Source organism: Chinchilla lanigera, unplaced genomic scaffold (genome assembly GCF_000276665.1).
Source record: "Chinchilla lanigera isolate Chin_1 unplaced genomic scaffold, ChiLan1.0 scaffold00051, whole genome shotgun sequence".
Taxonomy (NCBI): Eukaryota; Metazoa; Chordata; class Mammalia; order Rodentia; family Chinchillidae; genus Chinchilla; species Chinchilla lanigera.
In genome coordinates this window covers 3740043-3756175 of record NW_004955452.1, presented here as the reverse complement: position 1 = coordinate 3756175, position 16133 = coordinate 3740043, and the positions used below count along the sequence as shown (strand labels likewise).

General features: G+C 45.7%; 1 protein-coding gene across 1 annotated transcript in view; it reads left to right on the top strand.

Moving 5' to 3' along the window:
• Window positions 1-12105, top strand: part of Fuca1 (fucosidase, alpha-L- 1, tissue) — a 15706-nt gene extending 3601 nt beyond the window's left edge. Inside the window, exons 3-8 of the mRNA XM_005394783.2 lie at window positions 1104-1241; window positions 2997-3102; window positions 6517-6717; window positions 8988-9178; window positions 10273-10372; window positions 11281-12105. Coding sequence (XP_005394840.1) covers window positions 1104-1241; window positions 2997-3102; window positions 6517-6717; window positions 8988-9178; window positions 10273-10372; window positions 11281-11421 — 877 coding nt within the window. The 3' untranslated portion in view covers window positions 11422-12105. The remainder of the gene's footprint in view (window positions 1-1103; window positions 1242-2996; window positions 3103-6516; window positions 6718-8987; window positions 9179-10272; window positions 10373-11280) is intronic.
• Window positions 12106-16133: the final 4028 nt, after the last annotated feature.

The following is a 16133-nucleotide window of genomic DNA, read 5'->3' as shown; positions in this document are numbered from 1 at the left end:
TTTGGTTTTTTGGTTTTTCTCCGGTACCGGGAACCGAACTCACGACCTTGCGCTTGCCAGGCAGGCGCTTTTGCCGCTGAGCTAAATCCCCAGCCCCTGTTCTTTTTTTTCTTTTTGGTACCGGAAATCAAACTTAGAACCTTGCACTGGCCAGACCGGCACTTGTGCCACTGAGCTATATCCTCAGCCCATTCTTCATAAAATATAGCTAGGCATGGTATCGCATGCCTGTAACCCCAGCACTGGGGAGGCTGAGGCAGGAGGATTGCTGTGAGTTCAAGGCTAGTCTGGACCACATAGTGAGTTCAAGGCCAGACTGGATTACACAGCAAAACCTTGTCTCAAAAAAAAAAAAAAAAAAAAAAAAAAATCATAGGTCTGATCCCCAGTAGTGCAAAAAAGAAAATATATTATAAATTATCATAGCCAGGCATGGTGGTACATAACTCTGATCTAGCTCCTCAGGAGCCTGAGGCAAGAGAGTCACAAGTTGCAAGGCCATCCTGGGCAAATTAGTGAGACTCTGTTTCAAAATAAAATTTGTAGGGGCTAGGGATTTAGCTCAGTGGCACAGCGCCTGCCTGGCAAGTGCAAGGTCATGAGTTCAATTCCCAGTACCGGAAAAAAAACAAAATAAAATAAAATGAAATAAAATTTGTAGCCAGGTGTGGTGGTGCACACCTGTAATCCCAGCACTTGAGATGCTCAGGCAGGAGGATCACCAGGAGTTCTGGGCCAGCCCCCCTACATAGTGAGTTCAAGGCCAGCCTGGAATACATAGACCCTGCATCAAAAAAAAAATTTTAAGGAGACCAGTGATGCAGCTCAGTGGTAGAAAGCTTGCCTAGCACACGTGAGGCCCTACATTCAGTCCCCAGTACTGTGCAGTAAAAAAGGTAGTTACATATTATCTAAACTCGTATACCAAATCTTCTTACCTAAGTGAATGATAAGTAATTTAAGAAAATGGTTTTGGGTCCCACCCTTCCCCATACCCCGTGGGTGAATTTCACTGATATGTAAAAAAAAAAATTGTAACTGATTTTTCTTAAATTATTAGTTCTTTGTTTAATGGCAGTTGCTGTTATGTCTTTCTGTTTAAGGAACATACGCTATGGTCTCTACCACTCACTCTTAGAGTGGTTCCATCCACTGTACCTACTTGATAAGAAAAACAACTTCAAAACTCAGCACTTTGTCAGTTCCAAAACAATGCCAGAGCTGTATGACCTTGTTAACAGGTAAAAAACCAATATATTCGACTTCTATGTTTTGTCAATGAAATCAGAGCTTCCTATTAGGTGCTTTTAAGGAGGGAAGAGGGTGAGCTGGGCAAGATGGTGCATACCTATAATCCCAGCCCTTGGGAGGCTGAGGCAGGAGGGTCGCTATGAGTTTGAGGCCAGCCTGGAATACATGGTGAGACCCTGTCTCAAAACACCAAGGGGGTGGGGGGCAGGTACGTATGACAATAATGTAGAAGATAACAAAATAATAAAATTGATGGTTGTATTAAGGCAAAATTCTTTTTTTTATCCTACTTTTCAGATTTTCTGCAAGTAGTCGTATTGTCTTTATAAGCTGAAACAATTACACAAAACCCAGGAAGACAGTGAAGTCAACTTCAGGCCCTTGCTTGCCTGCAGTTGTCCCCTTTGTCAGGACCTTGGAGAGCGTGCAGTGCAACCTGTAGGCTTGGGTCTCCTTGCCTCTTACAAGCCCAAAACAGATCGCCTGTGAGCCTCAGATTCCCACTCTGTAAAGGGCCCGACTGTCACAGCGCCTAGCACAGCGTAGGGGATTATCGCTGTTACTACATTATCTTAGAATGACCACTGTCACTTCGGGCTTGGTCACTACTGTTCACCATGTCTCACCCTTGACTTGCCTCGTTATACCTGAGAGGCTCATACAGACCCCTCAAGAGTTCCAGTCAAGCCTGGGCAATTTAGGGAGACCCTGTTTCAAAATAAAACTTGCTTTTAAAAAAGGACTTGGCTGGGGACATAGCTCAGCAGCATAAATGCCTGCCTGGCAAGCACAAGGTTCTGAGTTTGATTCCTGGTACCAAAGAAAAAAAAGGACTTGGAACGCAGTGCAGTGGTAGACACTTACCTAGCATTTATGAGGTTCTCATGTGCCCATGTTTTCCCACCCCACACCCCAAAATAAAGAGGAAGGAAGAGGGAAGGAGAAAGAATAAGTACTTTGTTCAAGGCAGGAAAGACAACTCAGTTTCTGATCTAGTAATGGGTCTGTCCAAGCTTCTGCAGGTTTCTTACAACTCTAAGCCTTCTTTAGAGAAGTCATCTTGGATGGAGTCTAATGCAAGGGGGTCCCTCCGCAAAATGAGCATCTGGACACAGAAGGCTGCCTCTTGCTGTAATCCCAGCACTCAGGAGGCTGAGGCAGGAAGATTGGCGCAAGTTTGAGGCCAACCTGAAGTATATATTGAGCACAAGGCCAGCCTGGACTATATAGTGAGGCCCTGTCTCAAATAAAAACAAAACCAAAAACCTTTAATCCTGTAGTTCTAGAGAGCTACTCTTTGGTAGTGCTGAGGATAGACTCAGGGCCTCCTGCATTCTGGGTAAGTGTTCACCACTGAGCTACATCACCAGCCTGGAAGCACTGCTTTTAATTGGCATTAGTTACTGGAAGGAAACCAGATTGTGCGTATGCACACACACACACACACACACATTTGTTTTAAACACTAGTTACATTAACAAAGTGATTTTATTATTATTGTTGTTGCTGTCATCTCTTTAGTTTTCCATATCCTCTGCGTTGTAGTAATTTTATGGTACTTTCAAAACGGGAGGAATTTTTTTTTTTCAATGCTGGGCATTATACCCAGGGTCTCGTGCATGCTAGGCAGATGTTCTGTCCCTGAGCTATACCCATAGCCCTAATATGTGTTGCAAAAATGAGTCTACAAAACTGTCCTGTGAACACAGTCAAACGATGAACTGTTCGGCCCCTGTGCCTTCCAGCTACAAGCCTGACCTCATCTGGTCTGATGGCGAGTGGGAATGTCCCTATACCTACTGGAACTCCACCTATTTTCTTTCCTGGCTGTACAATGATAGCCCTGTGAAGGTAAGTATTTATCTGATTTATTTCTTACGTATTTGTTACAACAGAAGTAAGTACAAGGAACCAAGACGTGGAGTACGAATAAGGACACAAAAGTAGCAAATGATACCAGCGTGTGGCCATTGGGAGGAGAGCACCTAGCGGATATTAAAGGTTTCTCCCTTAATTCTAGCCCCTTGGCGTGTAAGCTTTCTTTTTCTTTTAGTTCTTGGTTTTAACAACGTAGGTCTAAGCAGTGTTAATTTCACATGGTAGAGTAGAAATAGGATGTTGGATTCCTAGACTACTGCAGAGGAGATAAACCCTACTATGCAAACAAATATTATGGGAAAACATCCTCAAGTTATGTGCAAATAATAAAACTAAGTGATAGGAGTAAAATTTAATGTCTGTGGTTTCACATACTCTGTATTGATTATATATCTTAACTCTAAAGGAACCAACCAGGTCATTTCCCTTTTATCCAAATTCTTGGGGATACCTTGCCTACCCCAAACCCCTCCCCTAATCAGTATTATTAGCCAGTGTGTAGTGGTTACACATTTATACTTTGTATTGGAGTAATTTTACAAAACAGCAGAAGTGTTCATCTTCACTATAGGAGACTGAAAAATTATTTACGTATTTTAAATTTGTTGTGGACTTTAGAGAAAAATCTAAATATAAAACCAGTTTGGGGGTTGGGGTTTAGCTCAGAGGTGGAGCACATACTTAGCATGCCTGAGGCCCTGGGTTCAATCCCAGCACCAAAAACCAAAACGAAACAGTTCGAACTGAGGCACCTTGATAGTTTCATAAATCTCCAAGGGTTTCACTGGGTTGCTATTACTAAGCTTGGAAAATGGAAAGAAATTTAAAATAGGAGACCTTATGTGATAAGCTGAGAGAGAGTAAAAGCAGTTTTCAGGAGCTTGCTAAGTGTGTAGAGGCCCTCAGATGCGCAGTTGGTCCCTAGGTCATCATGTCTGATACAAGGTCATAATCGTCCACGTGTTTGTCCTCTCAGCAGTCTCTGCTGGATCTTTAAGGGCAGAGTTACTTACCTTGGGTGCACCGGGACCTGCCACAGTGTGAGCCTCCTGGTATTTACTGAGTACGCAGCCACTGCATGAATGAATGGGTGCCGGATACACCACGAGTGAGAGTGATCAAAACCCCATTTTTCCCTGAGATGGCCTTCGTATAACTGCAGCGTGTAGGCCCATGAAACTAGGGCTAGAGGGCTGGGTGGGTTCCGGTGAGAAGTGAAGGAACATCACAGAAAAGAAGAAGACTCAGGTAAAGATTCAGGGTTGGAAAAGGGAAGGAAATACCTATCCCAGTGCCCTTTGAAAAGCACAGCTGGCTGGGAGTATGGTAACCCCTGGTACCAGGAGACTGAGCCAGGAGGTTCACATATTTGAGGCTAGCCAGGGCAATTTAGTGAGACGCTGTCTCAAACTAAGGATTTCAGAAGGGATTTGATTATAGCTCAGTGTTTGTTTGGTTTTTTTGAATTTGGTTGTTGTTGTTGTTTTAGAGACAGGGTCTCACTATGCAGTTCAGGCTGGCCTTGAGCTCATTTTGTAGCCCAGGCTGGTCTCAGACTCGCAAGGATCCTCCTGCCTCAGCCTCCCGAGTGCTGGGATTATAGGAGTGCGCCACCACGCCCAGCTTATAGCTCATTATTAAAGTACTTACCTAGTAATCCCCTGTACTGCCTGAATAAATACATACATACAGTACAGTGTTTTGGGCCTCAAAGATTTTCAGTGCCTGGTATGGTGGTACACAAGGCTGAGGCGGGAAAGAATCTCTGCAATTTGAAGTCCAGCCTGGGCTACATAGCGAGACCTTGTCTCAAAAAAAAAAAAAAAAGAATTACAGTTCCACAGCAAGCAGAACCTTTGGTGTGGCCTTGTCTCTGCCTGTTTACACACTAGCTTTGCAGACACAGGATTGTAGAAACGAGGATTTATTGGGAGCCAGCTCTGTGGCATGGTATGTGCCAAGTCTGAAGCCACAGAATTGATGGTTTCAGCCCCGGAGGAAGCACAGTCTGAAGAGAAGAGACAGATCTCACTGTGGAGTGAGCAGTATGACAATAGAAATATGTCCCAAGGTCTTCGCAGTCTGCCGAAAGCGTAGGGTACTGGGTTAGAGACTGTGGCCATCTTGAAAGGGCTGTGTATACAGGGCAGGGTACCAGTCCTCCAGCGCTCAGAGAACGAGGGGGAGACGAAGGAGACGGGTGAGGTGTTACTGACCACTCACTCTGTGCCAGGGTCAGGGTGTTGTCACTTAATCGTCTGAAAATTCCAGTGAAGTAGGTGATCGTTTTCTTTTGGTTTGCTTAGTTGTTGGGGTTTTGTTTGGATTTACGTTTGGTTCTTTTACACATAACTAGATTTAAAAGATAAAGTTCCCTCCCTAAGGCCCCCTGACTAGTAGGTGACTCTGAAAGCCCAGGCTGAGCTTGGGTTGAACCTGAGGTGTCCCTTTCCGTTCTGAGACCTCGTGAGGCCCGGATACTGATAGCTGAGTACAGGAGACGCGGTCACACTGGCTAGAAATGATGCCTATTGTTCCGTTTTGCTTTGGTGCTAACTAGCTGCCGTAGGCTAAATGTACATGGTGATGTGGGTGGCCCTGAAACAAGCAAAAGGGGGCGTTTTTAAGTGTTTATTGTGTCCTTTCACAAGGTTTTTAGTAATTGCCCTGTACTGGCCACTCTGTTAGAAAATAGACTGCCGTACGTTAAATATTTACATGAACATATCCCGTGTGATCGTTTCTTATAGTTCAGCTAAGCCTGGGAGGAAGAAAAACGAAGATCTGGTGACTTTTGCACTTGTGGGAAGAAAGTCGGGGTTATATAGTGGAAAGCATCCGGGCTGAGCTCAGAGGCCTTGGAAACAGCCCAAGGGGAGCCCCTCTGCCCCTGCCATGGTGGGGTTTCCCCAGCTCTGGTGCTAGGTGTCTCTTCTGTGGGTTCTCAGCCTTAGCACTTTGGATATTTGGGGCCAGATACTTCTTTGTTACCAGGGTATCCTGTGCACTACATACAGGGTGATGGTGTTGGGTTTTTGTTTTGTTTTGTTTTTTTTCCAGTATCGGGAATTGAACTCATGACCTTGCACTTACCAGGCAGGCACTGTGCTGCTGAGCTAAATCCCCAGCCCCATACACAGGGTGTTTTGTAGCGGTGCTCCCCTAACCCATTCCCCTAGACGTCAGTAGTACCACCCCTTTGTGACAACCTGAAATGTCTCTAGGTTGCCAAATGTCTGTCCCCTTCAAGGCAGAACTGCCCCTGTCCTGGGCAAGAATCACCACTTTAGACTGTCCCTCATTTCCAAATACCCCGTGGCCCCACCAACCCGCGGGGCGTCACTGGATGGCATTACGCCCTTGACCCGGCCCTCCTCTCACCTGTAGGATGAAGTGGTAGTAAATGACCGTTGGGGAAAGAACTGCTCCTGTCACCACGGAGGGTACTACAACTGCCAAGATAAATTCGTGCCCGGGAGCTTGCCCGATCACAAGTGGGAGATGTGTACCAGTCTGGACAAGGGGTCCTGGGGTTACCGGCGAGACATGAACGTGGCGGACGTCTTGAGCGAGTCTGAAGTCATTTCGGTAAGGGCGCCTCAGAGCTGCAGCTTGCTAACTCGTTCTCTCAGCAGACTCCTAGCCAAGAGTGACAAAGTGTGGGTCAGCAGACCTCCCAAGGCTACTGAGCATGCAACAGAAACCTGTCCTCGGAAATGACTTGGTTACAGGAGGAGGTTTTACATTTAGAGATGGTCTCCCCGGATTGTTTACAGTAAGACATGAGCATGGTTGCAGCATCTCACAACCAGAAGGGATAATTATGTCGATGAGCAGATTTCCTTAACTGCTAAAACGCTGAGAGCTAGAAGCAGAGCTCCTGGCAGAGCACTTGCCTGGCATGTGTGAGGCTCTAGGTTCCATTCCCAGCACTGATTTTATTTTTTTTTTCCTCCTCGTATTTTTTTTTTTTACTTTCCCCTCTTTTTTTCCTTCCCCTCTTTGTTCCCCTCCCCATTTGAACATTTTCTTCCTATTTCACAATATCTATTACACATTTTGAGTATTTTTTCGCTGTTGTTTCTGGAAATTGAACTCACAACCTCATGCTTGCCGGACAAGCGCTATGCCGCTGAGCTATGTCCCCAGCCCTTTATTACACATGTTGGTCTTTATTTATACCTTCTGTTTCTCACAACAGAGAAACAATGCAGTATTTACACATGCGTGTCCAGTTTATTTCACTTGAGAGTGTGGTCTCAAGGTGCATCCATTTAGCCAGAATTGTCTCAAGTGTATCCTTCTTAATGGCAGAGTAGTACTCCATTGTATAAAGAAACCACATCTTTATCTATTCACCAGTTGATGAGCACTTGGGCTGTTTCCAAGATTTTGCTATTACACAAACATAGGTATTCATATATCATTGTCGTATGATGCTTTTAATTCTTTGGGGGAAGATAGCCAGAAGGGGAATAGCTGGATCAAATGGAACATCTAGTCCTAGTTTATTTTTTTTGTTTTGTTTTGTTTTGTCTTTTTGAGATAGAGTGTCACTATGCAGTTCAGGCTGACCTTGAGCTCACTTTGTAGCCCAGGCTGGCCTCGAACTCGCAAAGATCCTCCTGCCTCAGCCTCCCGAGTGCTGGGATTACAAGCATGTGCCACCGCATAGTCCTAGTTTTTTGAGGACTCTCCACACTGATTCCCACAGTAGTTACACCAGTCTGCACTCCCACCAACAGTGGAGAAGGGTTCCTTTTTCCCCACCTCCCCTCCAGTATTTGTTATTGGTTAATTTCTTGATAATAGCCATGCTTTCTGGGGGTGAGATGGAATCTTAGTGTTGTTTTAGTTTTCAGAACTGATTTTAAAAAGGAAGTTGATAATATAGTATGGGTAAATGGTTAATTCATTGAGTGAAAAAATGTGACATTATTATATCTGAAATTAACTTCTGAGGCAAAAGCCTGAAAACAGCAGAAGTTAATGGTATGGTGTGTATTGGCATACTCTGTTGGATTCTCCTGTTTTGTTTTGTTTTGTTTTTGTACTGGGAATCGAACCCAGGACCTTGTGCTTGCTAGGCAGGCACTTGTGCCACTGAGCTATATCCCCAGCACTTTTTTTTTTTTTTTTTGGCACCCCGAGTTGAACTCAGGACCTTGCGCTTGCCAAGTACACAGTTGTGCCACTGAGCTGAATCCCCAGCCCTGGATTCTCCTGTTCAAAATTTTCCCTGCGTAATCTTAGTTTTTCTGGGTTGCCTTGCAGTGCACTTGTTTGGTGTGAACTAACCTCTTCTCCAGGCCTTCCAGGGTGTACCTCTGTATAGCAGTCTTCCCAGAAGGGCAGCATGTGCCTTTGCGTAGCCCATCACATAACAAACTTCCTGAAATTCCCCATAAGTCTTCTAGCCCCTCAGGGTCTCCGTGGCAACCACTCAAACCTCTGATCCTGACCCCTGTGTCCCCTGCCAACCAGTCCGTGGTCGTTCATGGCTCAGAGCCAGCCCTTCCCGGCCAGTGCTTTTCTTTCAGCTTCCCTGTTCACGCCAGCCTCTGAGAGCCAGCCCTTCCCACTGCATTCCGTGCCGGAGCCTGCGGCCCCGCCAAAAGTGCCATGAGCACTCCCTGAGGTCCCAATTGATATCCATCTCACAACAGGCGTTTTGTGTTCTCCTATGAACCTGTCCTGCTTGTATAATGACAAAGAAGTAGAGTTTTTAAACGACACGGGCTGGTCACAGGTGAGGAAGAGCCGCTTGGATCACTTGGCCTGTCCTAATATCTGTAATCTAAGCATTGCTCCGGACGTGGCATTCACGGTTCACCTTTCATGGTCTCTGCTCCCTTTAGGAACTGGTTCAGACCGTCAGTCTGGGAGGCAACTATCTTCTCAACGTGGGGCCCACTAAGGATGGACTGATCGCCCCCATCTTCCAAGAGAGGCTCCTTGCGGTGGGAAAGTGGCTGCAGGTCAGCGGGGAGGCCATCTACGCCAGCAGGCCCTGGCGGGTGCAGCGGGAAAAGAACGAGACCTCTGTGTGGTGAGTCATCTCCTGACGCCCGCAGCCTTATGGAACTGCGCCCGGCTTCAGGTTGTCTTGAGGGAACCCCAAAGCTGTTCTTTTGCTATAAAACTTGTGGCCCCATTGGGTTATGGCTTAGGCCACCACAGTGTCTTTGACTGGAGAGGTAGACAGTAGGTTTGGAGAAAAGGGAAGTTGGAGAAAAACATTGATTAACTTGGTAGTCACTGTTAGCCTGCTTCCCCCAAATAATGGTAGTTATGCTTATGTGGCATCCACAATTGCAGGGTCCATACTCAGTTCTTTCCATTCATTCTTGGACCTGGATCTAGTTATTTGATCTTGGGCCTCAGTTTTTTCAACTGCAAAATGGGCTGATGCTACTTAACTTCAGAGAGTTGTTTTGAAGACTAAATGAGATAATATATGTGAAGCACCCAGCAAGGCCAGGCATAAACTAAGTGTCTAGTAAAAGGTACTGCAGAAGCTGGACATGGTGGTGCATGCCTGTAATCCCAGCGCTCAGGAGGCTGAGGCAGGAGGATCATTGCGAGTTCGAGACCAGCCTGGGCTACAAAGTGAGCTCAAGGCCAGCCTGAACTGCATAACGAGATCCTGTCTCAAAAAGACAAAAAAAAAAAAAAAAAAAAAGGTACTGCTGATGTTGTGCCAAACAGCTTCAGTCTTTGGATCAGGCCAAACACACTAATCCTTCTGGTTGAATCAGTGTCTAGAGATTTTCCTCTTCCTCTTTAAACATGGTGAAGTCTCAGGATAACAAACTTGTCTTCATTGTGTACCTTACCCCTGCTGTGTCCTCTGTTTTCTCATGGATTTGAGGTTGAAAAGATTGACATAGGGTAAATGGCTTCAGGGGGAAATAGCTGATGAAAGGGCTAACTAGACGGAAGCAGGTTAACAGCGCGAGAGAGGAACATGGAAGACAGGCGAGAGTGTAGGCTGCTTCCTCCCTGCGTGCTGGAATTGGTGTTGTTAGCGCCTCGCAGTAGCGGTGACAGGCGCGAGGTCTGGGGCCTGGTAATAACTGAAAAAGCAGGGACAGGATTATCAGGGTGCCAGTGTCCTTAACAGCAGTGTTTCCTTTTTCCCAGGTATACTTCAAAAGACTCAACTGTTTATGCCATTTTTCTGCAGTGGCCAGAACATGAAGTTTTATATCTTAAATCCCCCATAACTACCTCAACTACAAGGGTAAGGAGTCCCATCAGTTCTAAGATGTACTTACCTCCTGCCGTGTGACGGGGGCACTGGAGCTTGAACCCATGGCCTTTGTACTGAGCTCTGTCTCTAGCCTGCCTTTATTTATTTATTTATTTATTTTGTTTGTTTTGGAGGCAGGGTTTCACTATGTAGTTCAGGTTGGTCTTGAGCTCACTGTATATCCCAGGCTGATCTTATACTCACGGCGATCCTCCTGCCTCCATCTCCTGAGTACTGGGAATACAGGTGTGAACCAGCACATCCAGCTATAGCCCTTTTTTATTTACTTACTTACTTACTTACTTATTTACTTGTTTTTTTTTTGAGACAGGGTCTTGCTGTGCAGTTCAGGCTGGCCTTGAGCTCACTTTGTAGCCCAGGCTGGTCTCATACTTGCAATGATCCTCCTGCCTCAGCCTCCCAAGTGCTGGGATAACAGGCATGTGCCACCATGCCCAGCATAATAGCCCTTTTTTAATTTTTATTTTGAGACAAGTTCTTGCTAGGCTGGTTCCAAACTTGTGATCCTTCTACCTCAGCTTCCCAGAGTGCTAGGATTATGGCTATGTGCCACCACACCAACCTAAAAGTAGTTTTTTCATTTTCTTTTCTTTTCTTTTCTTTTTCTTTTCTTTTCTTTTCTTTTCTTTTCTTTTCTTTTCTTTTCTTTTTTCTTGGTTAAATGTAGCTTTTTCTAAAGGAACTGGTAGACCTTCTTTCTCTGTTCTTCCTCTCTTTCCTTCCTTTCTCCTTTCCTTCCTTCCTTCCTCCCTAGGCTACTCCCACATCGAGCTCCTGATGGGTTCTCTCCCCTGTCCCGGGCCAGCATGGGTGTTCAGAGCGTGGTTTGTGTGCCCTGGTGCATGACTGGGGCTTCCCGTTCCTTTTTCTTGCTGCAGGTAACCATGCTGGGACTGAAGGAGGATCTGAAGTGGTCCAAAGACCCGAATGAAGGTCTGCACATCTCTCTGCCTCAGTTGCCTTCCTCTGCACTCCCAGTGAAGTTCGCCTGGACTGTGAAGCTGGCAGGGGTGGGGTGACCCTGGAGGTCAGGAGGAGTGGGGCGCTGCCCGGTGTGTGCTGCTTTGATTTCTCTCTCGCAGAGCCGGCATCTAAATAAAGCCACTTGTTTTCCCCACCCAGAGATGGCCTTTCCCGCACACTTTAATCCCGAAACTGAGCACCTCACACTGATGACTAATGGAGTCATTGCTAGGGCACTTCCCACTACTCAGCAAAAGAAGGGGCCGCCCGGTGGGGGCGCTCTCCAGGGCAGCCACCTGCGTCCTCTGTTCTGTAACCTGCTTGCCTACTAAGTGACGTCAGACCAAGGACCAGCCCGTCCCACTGTGCCTCCGGGAGTGGGGAGAGAGGCTGGAGAGCTTAACCACAGGCTCTGTTTAATATCAGCTGCTCCCCGAAAGCTGAAGGAAGCCAGGAGGGAAAGGAGAACCCTTGCTGGGCGCTAATGGTCAACTCTTCAGAAGCTTCCAAAGCAAACTACAGCTCTGAAATCGCCCATGTTCACAGTGAAGCTATGAAGACAAAGACTGCCATTCTACCCCGCCTTTTTCAATAGGATTGCATAGTCTGTAGTCTCAGCCCTTGGGAGGCTGAGGCAGAAGGATCCTTGCGAGTTTGAGGCCAGTTTGGAGTACATAGTGAGACTCTCTAAAAAAAAAACAAGTGAATAAATCTGTAAGTCTAATTATTTCTAACAAAAAGCATGTTGTTGCTTACTGTTTCTTGTTCTTTTTTTTTTTTTTGCAAATTTTTTCAATAGATGACTAAAAGAAGATGAAATTTTGGTGAAAAGCTTTGTTTTTTAAATAGTAGTAGGGATAGAACTCAGGGCCTTTGTACTGAGCTAAATCTGCAGCCCTCTTTTAAAAAATTTTTTTTGGTTTTGCTCTTCTGAGAATAAAACCAAGAGGGAGCCCCACCACTGACCTACGTCTCCAGTCCTTTTTATTTATTTATTTCGTAACGGGATCCAGCTAAACTGCTGGATAGATCCTGGTAGATCCTGAGTTGCAGTCCTCTTGCCTCAGCCTTCCCCAGTGCTGGGTTGCGGGCAGGTGTCAGCACATCCAGCCCTTCCTTACCTTTTATTTTGACACAGGGTCTTGCTAAATCGTTAAATTCCCAAGGCTGGGCTTGAACTTAAAATCCTCCTGCCTTGCCTCCCAAAGTGCGGGGGTTACAGGTGTGGGACATCAGACCCAACTCCGCCTTCTATCCATTTCCTCTCCCTTGATCTTTGCATCAGATTTCTGCTCAGCTGTGCGTGATGTGTTATTTAAGGACTATCTAAGTGGTATAAGACCAGTTTATCCTAAAGCTGCCTACACTGTCTCTTCCCCCTCAAGACCGGAGACACTACAATAAGTATAAGGAAGATATTTCCAGGATTTACAGGGCACCGTGAGCTTGTGATTTCACGTGTACAGGCCCCCAGGTTTTGCAGTGTCACATCCCAGACTACTGAAGAGGTACCCAGAAGTCTCCAGTCATCCCTTCCTACCCAAAGCCCATCTTCTTTCCCTTTACACAAGGGTAAAAAATGCTTGAGATTGTGTTTAAGGGGGTCTTTTCGGATGGTAGCCTGGCCATCTTGTTTTGCTGACTTCCCAAGTCATCTTTTCACCTTGACTCAGGAACTCATCCTGGAGTTGCTAGACCCGTTCAAGTGACAGGTAAACAGACTTGGCTTCGGTAATGGGGTGGTTTAAGATACCGTGGAATTCAGGACCAGACCAAAAGGAAGACAGCAGCACCAGAGAACTTCAGAAGGCAGCTTTATTTCACCATCTAGAGTTGGTTCCACATGTCTTCGTCATTAATTGCTAGGCAGAATTTACTCTTCCAGAAACTAATAAGGTTACTATCATATAACATGGGGGAAGAAGCAGTCATTGTCTGAGACTGGGCAGAGGTGTCCTTGAGGCGGTAACTCTCTGGGACTCAAAAGTAAGCAAAACACCACTGTCTGGCTAAGTTGCACTTACCTTGCAGCTGGCACCTGGAGCGTCAGGGCTCGTTAAGTTTTGTCGCTTTCTAATCATGAGAATCAGCTGTGCTTCCCAGCCTCGTCCTTGAACAGTGTTAGAAGTACAAGATTTTAAATTTTCTTTACATTTAAAATAGCTTGGGTTAAGGATTGGAAGTGAAGTAATCAGTGGTCTGTGTGTACCCAACTAACCCTCAGGCCACTTCTGGGACACGTGTTCGGAAAAGGGCAGCGTTAGCTGAGGGTAAGGTTTTGGGCTGCTGACAGAACGTCACCCATCAGCACTTACTTAGATCCCAGTGAGAGTCAGTGCCTTTGGCAAAAGCGCGTTCAAGTCCCTGAAAAGGGAGCGAGGCCACCATTATCATGACAGGGGCATCCTCTACCACAAAGCTAGCGGGAGACTAATCGTACACTGCTCAGGCAGTGATCTCCAAAATTAGGCTTCAAGTCAAATGAAAGCAGGTAACTAAAAGCCAGTGAGCTAGAGAATTTAGTGAGGTTTTCCCTCAGTTTCATATTGGGACTCCACAGGGAGCAGCCTCTGGCCTTTCCTGAGGGATTCACTCAGGGATGGGTGCATATGTTACTCACTTTTGAAGAATTTGCCAGTAAGTGAATTTAGGGGGCAGACAGGATGGGGTGATAGGAATTGGGGAACTGGTTATCAGGTTAATAATATCCCGAAGTTATTGGGGGCTAATCAGGTTTGCAATCTCTGGAATGAGTGTACGGTGACGGCTCTATAAAAAGAAGCAAATGGAGTGATTTCAGGGCTTCAGCAGGATCAATGCCCTCTCGCAGAATTTGAGATTCTCTCGGGGCTAAGACCAAGACCTCTGGGTATCCTGTGTTTATTTAGCTAGAAGAAGGGAAGGAAGTACTCAAGAAGGGTGGAACTTCTCCAAGTAAGGTATTAAATTAATCCACCCAGGAGTGAGATGCCTGAGGCTACAGTCTTTGTCTGGTTGAGGTTGGAACCAGGTGTCCTTGGCTGTGATTTTATTTTACCCTTTGAGGCTTTCCAGCTTCATTACCCAGACAGGCCTTAGTAGGGATCAGTGACTCACAGAGGTTCACTTACTATGAGTCCATTGCCCATCTCCAGACAAGGAGCCTAGGCCTTAGACAGACTCACAAGTAAACATGAAAAGCCAATTGATTAAGTCCTGCTCAGGGCTGCTTTGTAGTGGTCTCCATCAATTGGCAAGGGTATGCTTTGCCTACATCATTTCTCCGTGTATGTGTACTTATTTTAAATTATGGTAGAATACATATAACATAGAATTCACCATTTTAACCTTTTGAGTGCACTCCTCAGTGTGATTATGTACACCCGTGTTGCTCTGTAACCATCTCCACTATCCATCTTTGGAACTTTTTTATCATCCCAAACTAGGGCCGGGGGTTATAGCTCAGTGGCACAAGTGTCTGCCTGGCAAACACAAGGCCCTGAGTTTGATTCCTGGTACTGGAAAAAAAAATCATCCCAAACTAAAACATTAAGCCCATTAATCAATAGCCTCTGTTTCCTCTTCGCAACCCCCTGGATGCTGCTATTCAGCCCCACCTCCTCACACACACTGGGGATTAAATCCAGAGCTTTGGCTGTGTACTAGGTAAGTGCTCTACCACAGAGCTACATTCCCAACCCTCATTATTTTGAGACAAGGTCTCTTTATGTAGCCCAGGCTGGCCTTGAACTTGCAATCCTTCTGCCTCAGCCTCCCAGATAGCTGGGGTTACAAGTGTGCACCACCACACCCAGTTCTCTACTTTCTCTATGAATTTGACTACTCTTGGTATCTCATTGTTTAGGGTTCTCTAGAAAAACAACCAGTAGGAGATCCACCAATGGGTAGCACTGGGCACCAGTTACGAAGAGTGAGAAATCCCAGGATTTGCTGTCAACAAGCTGGAGACTTAGGAAAGCCGGTGATGCACTTGCAGTCCAAGCTGGACAGCCTGGGGAGCCAGATAAAGCTGCCAAGCTGAGAGAACTCTTTCCCCCACCTTTGTGTTTTATTCGGAACCCGGGATGGCGTCATGCCCGCTGATATTGAAGAGGGGGAAATCCCTTTTCTCAGTCTATTGACACGAGTGCTATTACTGGCCAGAAATACCCACAGACACACCCAGAAGCCACGTGTAGCCAAATACTTGGGCTCCCTGTCATGTGGTCACCTTGACACAAAATTAACCATTGCACCTATATAAGCTGAATCACGACATTTTCTCCTATTGTGATTTGTCCTTTTTTGTCTGACTTAGGGTGGCTTTTTTTTTTAGACAGGGTCTCACTATGTAGTTCAGGCTGGCCTGTAACTTGCAACAATCCTGCCTCAGGCTCGCCAGTGCTAGGATTACAGGCGTCTGCCTCCATGCCTGGCCAGCATGATATTTTTTAAGGCTTATCCATGTTGTAATATGGGTCGGAGTCTACATCTTTTTAAGGGTAAACAATATTCTATTTTATGAATATACCACATTTTGTTTATGTATATTCTATTTTATGTAGTTGCCCATTTATGTGACAATAGGCGTGTGGGTTGTTTCCACCTTTTGGCTATCATGAATAATGTTGATATGAATGTTGGCAATTCTTTGGAGGTGTTGTAGTTTGGTGGGGTTTTTTTTTTTGCAAGGGAGAACAATGTAATACAGGACACATTTTATAAGATTATTTATAATAGTCACTTAAAGAATGATATATAAGAGAGTGCAGGAAATCTGTCCACACAC